The 16,544-nt window shown below is 40.2% G+C and overlaps 1 protein-coding gene across 5 annotated transcripts in view; it reads left to right on the top strand.

The window, feature by feature from the left end:
* The window catches only part of LOC108139274, a 32,790-nt gene that overhangs the window by 7,165 nt on the left and 9,081 nt on the right, over positions 1–16,544 (top strand). For 2 of the 5 annotated variants that reach the window (XM_017261965.2, XM_017261966.2), the window contains exons 3-5: positions 9,088–9,326; positions 9,461–9,630; positions 9,798–10,018. In XM_017261965.2, the coding sequence (XP_017117454.1) occupies positions 9,088–9,326; positions 9,461–9,630; positions 9,798–10,018 (630 nt within the window). Of the gene's footprint in view, positions 1–8,180; positions 8,575–9,087; positions 9,327–9,460; positions 9,631–9,797; positions 10,019–13,767; positions 13,987–16,544 lie in introns of those variants that run through there. The other 3 variants (XM_017261964.2, XM_017261963.2, XM_017261968.2) reach the window with 3 other exon arrangements.

Below are 16,544 nucleotides of genomic sequence, written 5' to 3'. Positions count from 1 at the left end.
GCAATTTCCCAGAACGCCAACGCATTTATCTTACGAACTCGAACTCGAACGATTAGTCCGGGGGCCAGCGAACTGGAGCAATCCACTTAAGGTTGTCCCCAAGCGGAGACGAAAACCCAAACAAACAACCGGGCGGGGCCAAGATCGTGTTCTGGGGTTAGTCTCCTATCTGGAGGCTGGTGATATGGCCCACCTAAAATCGGCAAAGTGCGATCTTTTTCCCAGGGAAAATAGTGCTAGAGTATCCATTAGATATCCAGCGAGGGTGGCGGAGGTCATCCGTCAATTTGTGCGCCGAGCAGTCATAATGGAGCTGGAAATAAATAACAAATCAAATGTCGGGCAACATCTAATTAGTCAGATTTTGGAGGCCTGTATCCGTATCTGAATCTGTGTTTGTGTATCTGCAACTCACCCCCCTCGTGGCGTTTCTTTCCTTTTTTGTTAGTCTTATTTATGTCTGTTGACTAGAACAAATAATCGGGCAGCTGATATGGGAAATGGCGCAATTAAAATACAAAACACAAACTCCCCGAGATGCGGCCAAAGAGAGAGAGAGATATGTAGAGCCGTCGTGGTCCGCTGCCCGCATCCATAAAGTATTCTTATAAATAGTTTTTGTCCCCGCTGTCTATGTAAATCATTCATTAAATCTGCATTGAATTTCGTCCATTCATTCAGCTTATTTGCGCTTTTTAATTGCACTCGTTGGGAGTGGAGTGGAGTGGAGTGCTGGCTGTGGCTGTTTACATTCTCTTTAGGGCGATTTTAATGATCACTCATTCAATTCATTGTTCATCGCGTATTGGCAGGTCTGGGGTGACTGAAAAACGCTTTAGTTTCTCTCAGTTCATTGACTATATTGTTGATTGGAAAACAATTCCTTTATATTTGGCTTAACACAATAGATCTTAAAGTACCTGAGAAAAAAAGCCTACATACAAATTCAAACAAAATTAGAAATTAATTTTATATTAACAACAAGTCCATCCTAAAAATAAAAATTAATTAATTAAAATACTAGCTTATAAATTCAGACAAACTTGAAATATTAATTATAAATCAATAACAAGTAAATCTTAGAATTATTTACTGAAATATTAATTAATTGAATATTAAAAATAAATACAGTCATATATTGAATTACAAATTGTGTAACTAATATTTAAATAAAGTACGAAAATCATAGCGAAAATTAGACAGTTATTTGATTTCCTTGAAAGCCACATAAATATCTCTTAAACTGATCATTTTTCACAGACACTGCACATTTCAATTTCGTTTTTCTACGTCACTATCCTTGACGTAAGTAATTGAGTTTCCATACGCAAATAATTTTGCGAATTTTACAATAATATTGAGTCATCCCACTCAGTGGATGATCCATACCTTGTTCTGTTGTAAGGCAGACGCACCTAAAATACCAATTATACTTTGCGTAAATATTTACGCAAATTAATTTTCACTTGTCGGCGGAATCGTCTTTTGTTTTGCCAACATTCCTCGCCGCTTGTCTGGCAACTTGTGGCAGTCGAAGATAAAGAAATCTATTAAGTCCGCCGGCCAGACATTGGCAAAAGTGGACCAGAGACCCAATTGGCCGCTCCATGGTGTCTCTCATTGCCGGCGAGGACGTCATATCGTTCAATACATATATTGTTTACGCAAATTCCCATGTCATGTGCTTAATTGTGAATATCGGCAGTTGGCTGGGGAAAATCGTTGATTATTTTATGGCTCAATTTCTTCCGCGAATCACTTGTGAGCTGGCTGACTTATGGGAATCCACTCACCAACTGAAAATGCAGCCAGACAATCCCTCTAAAAATACTTCCGAAGACATTAGATGTCGCCAGACATATTCATCTGCTGCAAATGATTCTTCATAATTGAATTACATGGCCAGAGACAAGAGCGTAAAAATTTTAATTACACACCTCATAATCAGGGTCCCAAACAGCAGCGTTGAGTGCGGAGGAGCCGATCTGAGTGGGAGTTGGGTTGCTGATGGAAATGGGAATGGGAGTAGTTGTCTAGGGCAGACATGGTCCTCGGCTGACTGCGAGTCCAGAATGTTGATCAAATTTCGTAAGCGAAATCCAGAGATGCATGTCGAGATTTAGCGCAAATTGCGTGGGTTTAGTTGGCCTGCGTTCCCGGTAATATGTCCCTAAGTCCAAACTGCACAACGCAAATTTATGTCGACAGCTTTGAGGAAGTACAGCATTTTAATATGAGAAGAATTACAATAACAATTGTATTAAAAAATGCATTTGACAACTGAATATGTCTTAGAACAAAATAAAAGTGAAAAATATAACTTCAACCGAATTTTAATTCGATATATTCTGTTAAAATGCTAAAGTAAAGTAAAGTATCCTCCAAGTGAGTGTCGTACTCCTCTTGAAGATCTCCTATTACAAGTGCAGTCACAGCTAAATAAATCAAAAGTTGTCTTTTCTTGGGGCTGCCTAAAACAAGGAAAAAAACGATCCTAAGTGCAAAGCGTTACGAGATCAACAACATCATTATAAACGTCATCGGAGACACTCTAGAAAATTTAAAGAATCGTAGCTAGGGGATCGAAAATAGGAGAGTGGAATGCGGTGGCGTAATTAATGCGCCACTGATCCTCTGGGGTATGCCAATTGACATTTAACATCAACCTGTGGCTAGCTGCAATGCAGCCACAATGGACCCCATAAAGTTGTGTAATCTCCAAGAGATTCGTTCACCCCGACTTGGACGCCTTGGAGCAACTGCGCAGAAAGATTTCCTGAATAAATCGCTTCCTTCTCCGCCGGCAACCGAAGTAGGTAAAAAACTAAAAAGACACGCGCTCCACGGTGGAGCAGGGGATGAAAATTGTACGGGGACTTGGCACGGGGATGTTACACTGAAACTATAATATCACAAAATCGAAGGATTTTTTAAGCTAATCCGGACATTATAATTTGAAAACTACTGAACCAATCTTTCTAGAAATTAAGTTGTTAATAAAAACTGTGTCCTAAAAAAAACTCAAAAATAATAATCAATTTAAATTCTTTTTATGTTTTAATAATTAATATTTTCAACCTAGATTTAAATAGTAAGTTTTCCGCTAGTGTAGACTTCGACTTTTCTGTTTTTGGCTCGATGTTTTTTGTTTTTCACGGAAGACAACGTTGTCATGTGCTCGGTGCGAGTTTCCATTAAGAAAATAATTAAACATTTGCCGTTGTCCAAAGCCCGAGATGTTCGGAGACTGACAGGACCCGACTTTGGCATCGAATTGAAATCTGTTGAACAGATGTGGCCGCCGATGCTGTTGTTGTTGCTGTGGCCATAGCTCGGGGATTTATGAACGACGAGCGCATTTTATGCATTTCCAAACACCTTTCGGCACAGGGCTTATAAATAGCATTTGGTATTTGGCAACAATGGGTTAAAAGTCCGCCGCCCTCCGGCATTTCGATCATGTCAACCGCAACAGCGACAAATACAAGACATGCTGGCCATAAAACCAAGATCATAAAAGTGTTTATTTGATTTCTGATTGCATCTCCAACACCTCTAGTAGCACTCCCTCCGCAGGTAGAGGCTGAAATCTACCCATCCCAGAGCCCTCACCTTTCTCCCTCTGCTTTCACTTCCTGATCACATCGCTTCCCTTTTGATTTTTGAGGGCTTGTGTTTTGGTAATGTCCCTTTTGTCTTCGGCATTTCCGTTGTGGATTTTTCTCGAGTGGCTATTAAGCATGGAGTGCACGTGCCCGATTCCCGAACCTTTCATGGCCAACTATCGAATTTTGTTTTGGAATTTTTAATTACTAATCCTTGGGCGCATCCTTCATTTCGCAAGTTGTTTGTCCCTCGAGAGGGCTGCTTCTCAGTTTTCAGGCCACTTTACTTCCGCTGGGCCCACGTCTCCGTCTCTCTGAATTCTCTGATCTGAATCCGTGGGCGGAACTCTTCACAACTATTTTATGGACTTTTGTTATTTTTTGGTAGTTCCCTGACATGGGGTTGGGGAGGGGGAAAAAATAACACTTTGGGATATGAGTTTTATTGGTTTTTAAAGCAGGCGATTTGGTCCAGAGCCCGTTTTATGAACTCTATAAAAATAAATCAAAGACAGAAAAAATTACCAAAAATGTTGGTCTTAAAACAAAGGAAAATTAAATGTAAACACCTAGTACTGCTTTGAGAAAAGAGAAAATTAGATTCACAAAATGGTATACATTGTTTGTTTTGCAACATAATTAATCAAATTATTCTTTGTCCAAAGCAAATCCGAATAAAATGGCTTACTGCTTAACATTTTCTTTTCTTGCATCAAGTTTTAATTAATACCTTAAAATATAAAAAAAAACTTGGTAAACATTTCCAGATAACGCGCTGTGGAAATGCATTTCCGAGAAACCACTCGCGAGCACCTGCCACAAAACGGGCATAAATAATTTTTCATAACAATATAATAACAATAATAATTATGGGGCCCCCTGCTGACTTCGCGTCGCGCCATGTTGCCAAACTTCCGGGCAGACATCCATATCCATATCCCCTGAATTTCCCTTTTTCCCCCCTGAAAATCGGTGCGTTTTGGTACCCCTGCCTGGAGCTGCCCCTTTGGGGTTAAATCATAAAAACTGGAAAATAATAAACAAAGAGTTTCAATTGAACGTGAAGGAAAACTCGTAGTGCACATAAATGATTCAAATTTTGTGTACCGTGCGAGGGTCGTAGGCGGTAGATGGTATGACTACGCGGAATTCAAATGAAAATGTCTGAGTAAATAGGAGCAAACTACGGCAGCAAAATAAATCCAACAGAATGAAAACAATGCACGCAATATTCCTGCAAGTGGCAAACAAATGTTGGCCCTTTCACATATGTTTGTGTATAATTATATATCTGCATAAAAAGGGGTGTGCCAGTGAGGAAGGTCTTGTCTGGCCAATCGATGGCAAGGCAATTTACGACAACAATATGGCAAATCAAAAATTCACAATTACGCATTTCCCCCACTCACTAGGTTTTCCAACGCTTTCTGTCTTCCTGTTTGGCAAAAGCCCTTCCTGGTCACATTTCCATTCGATGGCTGCTATTTTATGGGTGTATATTTGTTCAGGCCATTTAGGGCTGTCTTTCCAATCGGTTTTATTGCTCTGTAATTACTTGTTCAATATTGTCTTTGATCAATGCGGAACTAACAGGGAACGAAGGAAGTATAAATAAATAAATACTTGTATATATCGTACACTATAACAATGGAAGTTTTAATCTTAAGCTTTGTCGAAACTATTTTTCAACTAAAAAATTAGTTTGGAAATAATAACAAATTCTGTTAAATTATTAAATTTATTTATATCAGAGACCGCTGTTACAGAATCCTATTTAATTTTTTAAAGATTTTTTAAAAATGTTTCACAAGGATAACCAAATTTGCTTGTGAAAACCTAGTATTTGTATAATTTTAAAATTCTTTGGCTTCTAAGAGCCCTTTTTTGTTTACTGGAGTATGCCAAAAGTGACCCCACAGAAAAACAATCACAAAGGGATTTATATTGAACTAAAGGCAGTGCGTAGCAGTAATTAACCTGTCAACGCCGTGGAACAATCAGCGAGAGTGCAACGAATGGCGACCAATGCCGAAAGCCGGGCTGCAATGCTCCACTCTGTGACTAACTAGACAAAGCTGCGTGGCAGTAGAGCGACTACAGATTTACGACTCAACAGTTGAATCCAGTTCCCTGCTCGCCCTCCCCCGTGTCCACGGAACACGTGGAGCGTGCTGGCGAAGACAAGCATTTGACATTTATGTGCAGGCAAATGCATTTCCCCAAGTACTTGAACAAGGCTATCGGCTGCAAGTACCCGAGCGCGGTTCAAGATCATTTGCATCCACCAGCAGCCAAACAAATACGAAGGCACTAGAAGAAATAATTCGTCGTACTACAGTACAAAGAATGTTCGTAAAAAGACAGCTCATCTTCTTAAAAGTTGCAGCACATCTTACAGCATAAGAAATAATTATTTTGACTAAATTAAAAATTTCATAAACTAAAACAGTGTAATTTAAAATTAAAATGTACATTAAAAACCAAAGTAGTTACTCGTTCAAAAATTGAAAAACATTTTCCTAAAAACTGTTAAAAAAATTCTTTAAAAATACATAATAATAAATACTTAAGGCAGAATAACTTTCAATTGAATTCCCATTAAAGCATTATCAAGTTATTTTCCCAGTGTACCCTTGCCGATTCACTTGCTTTGCAGAGAGCCACTCAAAGATCAACCCTCGCTGGCAGACTCTTGCCTTTATGGACTACGAAATGTGCAATTTCTGCTCGGGTCCCGACTTTTACGATTTTTCCATAGGTTCCAATGTGCCGGGCATCTGTCTATTCGGGGTTAGTTGGCCCAGTATCCGATGGTGGGCCTAGGCTCGTTTCTAGACCCAGTCCACTTAGGAATTCCACGGACAGACCACATGGAGTCGCTCTGGAGTCACTCGCATTTTGCCACTTCAGTTTTTCAGTTTTCCTAGTTGCGTTGGAGAAAAGTGAAAATGTGTTCCCTTAGCACAATTGTTGCTCTCCCCTGGTTGCAATTTTTTGAATATGGCTTTTCCGATGTGTACATTTTTTGCCTTTGATGCTCTCAAGTTTCCCCTTAATGTGCCTGGAATATGTCGCCTGGCCATAGCTCTTATTATGGCCGTCTATTTTCGGCCCATCATTGATGACAATTTTCATGTTTGCAGCAAAGTCGAAGGGGAAATGTTGCAAATATTCTGAGACAATAGAAGGGAAAGGCAAAATATACCTTGCTACCAGAAAATTATTTACAGTAGGGATTCGATTTTTGTTCAGACTCTTAAACTAATATCTATAGTCTTAATTTTCCTTGCTTAAAGTATTTCAGTTTCTTTATAATCTCAGACCATAGCCAATCGAAAGTACTACTTTGCTTGATGAATGCTGTGCAACTGTTCCTTTTCCATCAATCTTTTGAATACATTTGTTTTGGTGTTATTAATTTCGTGTTTTTTTCCCATGGCATATCAAAAGAATAACTCTCCCACCGCTCGGCGAATGTGAGTTCTCAGGGTGCCTCCCAAAAACCGTCTCATAAATGTTTCCTGACACAGAACATCATCGAATCGTCGACGAACCCAACCACAGACAACACTCGGCTGACAAACTCAAACTTTGACACTGATAGGACGCGGGGAATACTAAACCGGGAGCTCACCTCAGATGTTGTATGCTACTACATATGCATGGGTCTTGGGTCTTCTATTTTTGCTATCGGAACTCATCAAATATGCGCGACGAGACCAAGACAAAACGTACGCACACGGATGGAAAATGGGAAAGGGATTCGAAATCATGGACTCAGAACGCTGGCGTTGATAATTTGATCATGCGAAAAGCGCACGCAAAAGAAAAACATGCGCAGGTACAACAACAAAGTTGTTGCAGTCGAGGAAAAGTGAGTTTTCCTGATCGACGTTGGGTTGATGGGGAAGGAGGGGGATTACAGAGTGGGTGATGGCAATATGGCAACCATATTTAAACACTGATCCCGTATGCGAGTGTGCGTGCGCGGGAGGGAGCGAGAGGGGGCGAGAGTGCAAGGGAGAGGGACAATGTTTTTATGCTGCTACTGATGAATGCACTGGAAAGAAAATTATAAATAAGTTAAAGAGTCCAATTTTATAGATAATTATTATAACAATAATACCAGATATCAAAAATGGCATATTTTAATATTTTATAATATTCGCTTGGAGAATTTAATCGTTAGCGTTAGATATTACCTTCGATAAATAAATGTACAAAAATAAATTTTATACAAGTTATTTTTTTTAGCTGCGTATAACTTCTGAAGATATTCAATTTTTTTTAATATTATTTCAAAAATGTTCTTAGATATTTTTCTTTTTCTTATTCTTTTTTTTAATCTAATAGAGTTTTGAGAAGTGAGATAGAATTTCGAAGCATATTTTTCTCAGTGTGCTCTGCACGTTCATGGAATGGATGAAGAAGCGAGCGCTTGGTAAATAAAAACCAAAACATGAGGAGGGATTCTCTGCGCCGGCAGAGGCGGTGGCAGAGGCAGAGGCAGCGGCGATGGCGGTGGCAGAGGAGAATGCAGACGGAGCGGAGTGTTTTGTTCTCGTTGAAGTTTTAGAATTTATTCCGTTTCGGGATGTCAATGCAGACGCACGCGCTGCGCGACCTCAAGTGAAGTGAAACTCCAAGTTGGACAAACACGAATCTGCAATACCGCCTGAATTTGAATACGAATTTGAATTTATTTGCCGCGTTAATCAACTGACAATTGTGCTCTTCGCCGCCCATTTTTGGCAATCATCGCTGTGTTTTCTGTTTTCGTATTTTTGAATTTGCACCCTGTGCGCAACTTTTGGCGTGTGCGCATGCGCAGCCAGTGAAAGTGCAAATGCATCGCAAATCACAGCTCTGATTTATTAGAAACTTTTTGCATACTAAAGAAGGAAAGATAACTGCATACACGATCTCAAGATGTTTGTCACTGTGGATAATACAAACACCTTTTTCTCAGGTAAAATTGGGAGTCATATGGAATTTATAAAAATTATAATACAATTTGGTCACAAATTGTTTAATCATATTTTAGCTGTCTCTCTAAACTCCGAATTAACTTACATTTTAATTGAATTGTTGATGGTATTACCAAATAAACTAAGGCATAAGCATGTAATTATATAATTTAAGAAAATTTTAAGGAATTCGTAGAACTTTATCACTCTTGTTATAAAAAAGAATACTTCTTTTAATTTAAATTTGCGAATTAATGTTATTATGCTATCAAAGTTGTAAATACAATATTTTTAGCCTCGTTATTTTATGTTATTCAAAATTTTTAAAATTAAAAAAAACTAAGAACTTTACAAGGAAAAGTAAATAGTGAGTAGTTCTGTATTTTCTGTTATACAAAACATTTCAAGCTCTTAGTGTGTTCGCTACACTGCGTAGTTAAATAATAATATGTTTTGCCCAAGCCGAAATCAGAAAATTAACTCTGTCCCTAATTTATTCCAATTGATTTCCCCAGACAACCCCTATTATTTTTGCAATGACACCAAGTCGCCGCGCACGCCGGACTCTCAGTCCTCCGGCCGTGGATTCTCGATCTTCAAGCGGCGGAACTCGAAGGGCAGCAGCCCCCGTCCGGTGGTAGTGACCAATCCGGAGCAGATGCGCCTGATCACATCCGCCAATCTGGACTCGACGGCCACCATGGCCTTTGGGAGTCCGCGCGGCAGCTTCAACTCCCTCGGCGGCTTTTCGCAAGTGAGTAGGGGGTCAATGAGGCATATGTTCCGCTCCGATTTCCGAATACTGATTCTGATTTATCTGCTGCATCTTCAACTTCCTGTGTGGAATGCTATCTAATGCGCCGCCCTCTTCCGTTTTGCATTTTTCAGCACTCATTTGAAATGCAACCGATGCACTCGTACCGCCAGAGATCTTCCAATTCGCACTCTGAGTTCCGGGAACGCCTGGGTTCCTGCAACGAGACGCACAGCTCCCAGTGTCCCGGAGGAGGAGCTGGGGATCACGACGAGGTCTTCAATCCGCTGACATCGCCAACAAGGTGAGCAATCCCCCGAATCAAAATTGGAATGGGAATGGGGATGTGCTGATGACAGGATGCGATTGCAGCTGTTGACAGTTTCGAACCGCCCTCTTTTCCGCCCGTGCTAATCGTTGCCCTTTTCTTGTTTACCCCCCCTCCGGTTTTTTTACCCGCCCAATCTCCAGTAGCAAATCCCATCGCCATCACACCCTGCCAAGTGGCGGAGCACGTCGTCATTCCCTGGGAAACTGGGCCCAACATCAGCAGCATCAGCAGCATCAGCACCAACAGCAAAACTCCGGAGCAATGGGCCTGGGATCTCCGGATGAGGTGCCCAGCATGATGGCGCCCCGCCCACCGCTCCTCTCGCCCAACAAATTCCGCGGCAGCTCCCATCGACGAAGAGGTGAGTTGACGTTGACACTTCGACTACTCATCTGCTCAGTATGCCAGGGGGCAGTCGCAAATTCCTATGCTAATCTGGGCCCAATAAATAGAAAAAATGCATGTAAATGGAAATCGTTTAGAAAAGTTTTTCCCCCCAGAACAGTCAAAGCCTATGGGTATACATTTGTGGTTAACTTTACTCTTTGAAGGAATATAAGATATCTTATAGAAAATTTTCTAGAAGCTAGACCAGTTTATTTTTATTTACTTGCACTAAGAAAAAAAAATATCCTTGACTTTAGCGAAATATATTTAATTAAAGGAATAATGGACTTAATTTGGCCTTAAAGTCAGCAATATATATTTAGGAAATGACCTACATTTCATTCGGGAAATTAAACCTATGAGATGAAATTGGATAAGATTGTTACAAATTTATTTTAAAGGGATTGATAAAAGTGACCATGAACAGTAATCCATAGCCTAGTCCTCCTAACTTTCGCTATCACTTAGAGTTTATTAAACTGCTAGTCTTTGTGTAATTGGCATTCCCATAGTCTAATATACTCCTGAAGTTATTTTTATTTACATTGCGTGTTCTACCGCAGCACTGACAGAGACAAAGTGTTTGGCAAATTGAATTCCCTGCCCTCGTTTCGCGTTCGCATTTTTGCACTTTGGCGGCTGTCAGCCCCTCTTTTCCCCTGCCCTGAGTCGCCCCCTTTTGGGTTTTCCCCCTTCAACTCCTCGAACGACTGCCCAACAACCTTTACCTCGAAGCTTTGCATCACGTTTGCATATTAAGCGCTACTGCCAGCTCCTCTGTTTTTTTTATTTTTTATATTTTCGCCTGCCAGGCGCCATGGATCTGAGCCCACTCCCCAACCTTCCAGTTCACCCGCTCATTTAAGCCACGTTAACAACATTGCAATGTTTACGCAAGTGATAATTGTAATCGTGTTTTGTCGCCAGAGCGTCGCCAATCTTTGTTTTGGCATTGTTTTTCCCTCGCAGCGAAGCTTCTGTTTGGCTTCGATTCCGTGGCGTAATGAGGCGATCGGGGATCGTATATATATAGCTGATCGTTGGCAACGCGCCTTCCTGGCTGACTGACATTCGCGACTGGCCTGACATTGACAGTCCTCCGTGTGATGGATGCCCCCAAAGCGGGTAGCTGCATGCCAGATGCAAATGCCTCCTGGTTTTCACTTATACTGTACATACTCGTCTCAGGTTTATGGTTTATGAGTCGCTCAGGACTCCTCCGCACGATCATTGTGTATTCATCAAAACGCTTTCAAGGTTTCGCTTTCGTGACATTGGGATATGATGGATAATCTGGAGTTGATTTAAAACACTTCATGTTATGGATAATCCCGGCACGATGTACTTGAAATGAGTTTCAAAACTTCAAGAACTTATTTAATTTTAATAATATCCTATTTTTTGTTTATTCGTTACCTAAAATAAGTGTCAGATTTAATTCTGTTTGGGCCATTTAACGTTATTATAATGACAAGTCATTTTTTCCCTTATTGTTATTATTATCCATTACTATAACAGTTACCTTATATACCTTTAGCTTATTTTTCTACAAGTTGTCTCCTTCTATATATTCGACACACTTATAGCTATGGTCACTTGCAATCTATTCGAATTGTTCGCCATATGCAGGAAACTAGGCAATTTGCCTCAATCAGCAATTAACCCACAACACCCACGAACAATTCAGTTTTAACACCTTAATTTATGGTAAAGGAAAAACAACTTGAGCCCAAAAAACTTTGCCATATTTGCGAGTGTGGCACTGCAATATGCTGCAAAAGGGGGCTAGAGTTATACGCATTTCCGCTTGTTCAATAACAATGGCAATTGCAGTTTGTTATTATGTTGCTGGCAACTAACAAATGGCAACTGGCAACATGGCGGATGGGCAATATGCAACATGCTATGGAGTCAATAAAAGGGGGGCTGTAGGTGGTGGGTGTGGCCACATGAGGAGCATAAATTGAAGAACTGCACATCGAATAAGGCAGGCGGAACGGAACTCTGCATAATTGATGGGCGGACTCCGACTCCGGTGGCTTCAAACGTGTTAATGGCACGGAAGCGAGAAAAAAAGGGGGGAGTTGGGTGTCCGACTGCTTTGCATATGGCGCGTGCCGGCCAAGCGATTGGCCAAATTTGGCCCTCCACCTCCCATACCGAGAAATTGGCAGCACCAGCACAAACTGTGAATACATCAAAGCCACGGGGCTGTTTACGTTGGCCATGTTTCCTCTTTGGCTTTCCCAATCAAAAGCGCTTCAAGTCTATAAAACTTGAAACTCGAGAATTTAAAAAAAAAAGTGGGCTGCCATTTATCAATTTTTCACTCTTCAAATTTCTTCAGAAGCTGTGGAATGCAGCAGGTGATTTGGGGTCAGCAACAGAAGTCAAGACAGAAGCGGAGCATTTTGCTGCTTCCCCAGTGCACTTGTTTACCCATTTTTCTGCCCCAGCGTCTGGCTTCTGTTTTCAATTCCCGGAACATCTGCTCATCAGATTACGCAGAGGCAGAGTGTGCTGCCACATCTACATGCACCATCTTCAAAGGGGGTTCAATACACTTATAGGCTCTGCCTTGGGGGTTACGTCTTTCCTTTCCTCGCTGCGCATATCAAATAGCCCGAAAAAAACACGGGCACCCAAAAAATCCTATCGAGGAACTCAAGTGTCTTCCTTCGCCGCTGAATCCAACACCTGTTGCATTCATAAATACTAAGCAGAGATTTGAGCACAGTCGTCTTAATTAACATAATTTTTGGTAGGATAATAATGCCTACTCTTCCCCTTAAAAAAATCATGTTTAAGAAAAACACTACCGAAATTTTGCTCACGTTTCAGTTCGGAGGTTTCCCTTTTTTTTTATGTTGGGACTGTCTTTGTTTCTGACTATTTTAAGAGTTCGTGGAGGAGCAGGATTTTTTTTGTAGAATGAAATTATGGTTGATCCTAATAAGAAAATAAATAAAAAAGATCTTCTTCGGATTTCGTTAATACAAATTTGAATAATGGATTTCCATATTGATAAAGCAATATATTTTTATTCATTTTCCTGATACAAAATGTAATTATTTATTTATTTTATTGCAATCCAAGCTGTGTTATAAAATCCTTCCTCCACCGTTAATAATTTCCATCTCCCCTTTAAGATTTATGTCCAATTAACCTGCCAGAAAGCAATCTCAGCTTGCCATCTTGGCATAGCCATTTACAAAAATATTTCTCGCCACATTAAGTTTTATGATGATTTCTTATTTTATTGCTGTTATTGTTGCCCTTGTCTGGAGTTTCAGCTGTTGCCATTTAAATGGCGGTAAATAAAAATAATATTTGTATATGTTTACAAGTTTTGAGTCCTAACTCTTGGGGCTATCCATAAAGGGGTTCTATGAAGTTGTTGGTGCTGGCGAAAAAAAAACAAATGAAGATCTGTTGATCGCTTAAAATGCCATAACTCCGTTTATAGCTCTTGCGGAGGAGGCGTGCGGATCGAAAGGGTTATTTAAAATGGACAATGCGTTGATTAAACGTCACGGGCACGTACAAAAACAACAACGACGGCGCGTTGACTTTTATTATTTTATAATCTCCCACCAATGCATTGTGGAGAGAAAGAGATTGCCGATCGGAGAGAGAGAGAGAGCTAATTGATATTCTTGGCATTCAGTAAATCGGTAGAAGGCCCAAAGCCAAGTCGAAAGCCGAGCTTTTGCCAGTCGAAGTTGAAGGACTGTGGCAACTTGACGCTCCAAGCGTTGCGCATGCGCAGTTGTTAGCTCAAACAAAACAAAACCCCAAAAACTGCAGTGAAGAGTTGATATATTATAGCCAAAAACCTCTGATAATGATCTAAATTTTGTGCCGTGTCGTGCCGAGGTTTTGGAATTAATAACAACATGTTACTGAAAGTGGAAAACATCGAGATGGAGACGTTCTGCTGCGGTGAGTAGCAGTTTATCTCTATAGTCTTTAGAGATACACATATCTATACCCTGTGACACTGAAACTTAATTACGCAGCCAAATCAGGAAAGTGGAAAATTCTAAAGAGCGGTGTCTTCAAAGTGACAGCACTTAAAATTCATGCAACGAACTCCATACATAAAAAAAAGAGATTGAAAACAGGAGAAAGGGTTCTTTGAGTGGAAAAAAAACTTTTGTATGGTAATTGAAGGACCTCTTAGAATAAGCAATTTCCTCTTTAATTTTCTTTTTTTTTTCAATTTTTTCGGTAATTCCAACTCAACTGGGGGGCACGTGTTTGAAAAAGATGAGGGACACGGCTTCAAAAATAGAGCACAGATTGAGTTTCCGCTTAAAACCGTCTAGACTTCGGTGTTTTTCCCTGCTGCTCCCCTATTTTCTAATTAATATCACAAAAAAGGAAGGGAAAATGAAAAGCCAGACATAAAAAGCGGGACATTAAGGGGGGCAAAACCTGCGGCAGCTGCTACCCCAAAAACGCAGATGTGCTGGGGAGTAGCGCGTGCCCTTCGACTAGGCTTCAAATAATGCTCATATTTCTGGATACCACATAGCTCTTCCTTTGCTGGTGCGTGTTTAAAAATAGCAAAAAAGCAAACAGCAATTATAAACTGAATTGAAAGGGCTGTGCGTGATGTTAATGCTGAGCAACAGTCGCGGATCAGTTGAGGGCGGGGATGGGGATGGGTATGGGGCGGTAAAGGGCAGCAGGTGCCGCTCCAGAGCAGCATAAATACAAATGCAAATACAAACACAAGCACATGCCCGAACCAGACAATAATAACAATAACAACAGCCCAGAAAGCAGAATGTGCAGAAAGTAACGTACAATTTGCAGTTGGCGCAAAAAATAACAATGCGCAGGCGCAGACGCAAGTCAAACATACTGAGAAAAAACCATTCTAATAATAATAATATTTTTGCAGAGTTCTCAAAACTTTAAATTTCTTAACATAATAACTTTTTTAAAAAGAAGAAATAAATAGTTTAACTCAATGCATATTTTTGATGGCTATATGGGTTTTAGCATAAAATAATTTCAGTAGGTTTTTTTCTCAGTGCTGACAATGGCAGCGACGCACGCACCGGAAATCCCTCATAGAAGCCTGTTTAAGTGTGCGTGCGCGTCGCAGTCGAAAACTTGCAGCATAAATTGCATGCAGGAAACAACAACAACACATGGAGACGTGCTCTCTCCCGCTTCCACCATCTGCTGTCTCTTTCGCTCACTCCCTCGCTCTTGTTTATTAAACGGAAACGAAAAATTTGACTTGATTATTGTCAAGTTATCATCGTGGCTGTTTTGTTTTTTGAATTTTTTCTGGCTTGATTTTGTATGTTTGCCATAAAAAACAAGCGTTCATGTTACACTAGCTAACAAAATGCGGGCTGTAGCTTTTTATTTTTATTGCTTTGATTTATTGCACTTTTTTACTCACGCCAATTAACCTTAAAGTTTCTGTTTAATGAAGGGTTTGTAAAGAAGATAGTTTCTTAAAAAGATTTTTTCTAATATCAAGAACCTAGCAGTCTTTATGTAACAAAACAATTCTGAAAACATATTTAAAACGAAAAACATTTCCTTAAACAATTCTCCTGAAAAATGTTCCCCATTCACGCATTTCCCAGACCCACCAACCAAAGAGTTATCCCATGAAATATCTATGAAATGATGTGTGCATTGTTTTAAATTGGCCAACAAAATATTTATGACTATATTAGGAGCCTCCTCTTGATGCCTGAAATGTTGGGTCTGAAATTTATGGAGACATTTATTGGCATCCAGAATGCATAGATCAGTGGAATCGCTGGCGGAGTGACATAAATACCACCCCACTCCCCATGCATCGAATAAATAAGAAACGTAAAAAATAATACACACACCTCGCGAACGAAACATTTGAATTGTGTTTGATGGAGTGTTTGACAAAGTTGTCGCTTTTCCAACTCGGGCGGGCATTAATCAACATTAGTCGTGGGACTTTGAGGTGTTTGGTGGATGATGGGTGGAATTTCCCCCTTTATAAGACCACAAATGTTGAGTTTAACACGAATCGGAGCTGAGCGCTTATGAGAATTTTAATATTTTCGTTGAAAAATTACAATTTCCTCTGGCTCGGGTTCATCTTGACGGATGAGGCCAGACATTTGACACCTGCTGCACAATTACTCAATGCCCTAATACCACGAATCCCCAGTATCTGGGATCAACATTTATATTTATAGATGGGCTTTTTAAAAAAAGAGTTGTTATTATAACGGAATTCTGGTGGCAAACATGTGTGTGGGAGTCGGGATGTGTATTAAAATTCCCCATCCAAGTCGGGGCGGCCAGCACAAGCCCTTTTATGACAGCGACAGCGCGGAATAACAAAACATTAATGTCAGAAACGTCAGAAATAACATCAGATATGAGGAACTTTTACCAGGGACCTCCCAGTTGTTTACAATTCAGTAAAAACTGCATTAAAATGCATTATGCATTTATGAACTTGGTTTATGTCAAGGCCCATCTAA

The sequence above is a fragment of the Drosophila elegans genome, unplaced genomic scaffold (assembly GCF_018152505.1).
Source record: "Drosophila elegans isolate 14027-0461.03 unplaced genomic scaffold, ASM1815250v1 contig_476, whole genome shotgun sequence".
Classification (NCBI taxonomy): Eukaryota; Metazoa; Arthropoda; class Insecta; order Diptera; family Drosophilidae; genus Drosophila; species Drosophila elegans.
This window is presented reverse-complemented; position numbering and strand designations above follow the sequence as displayed.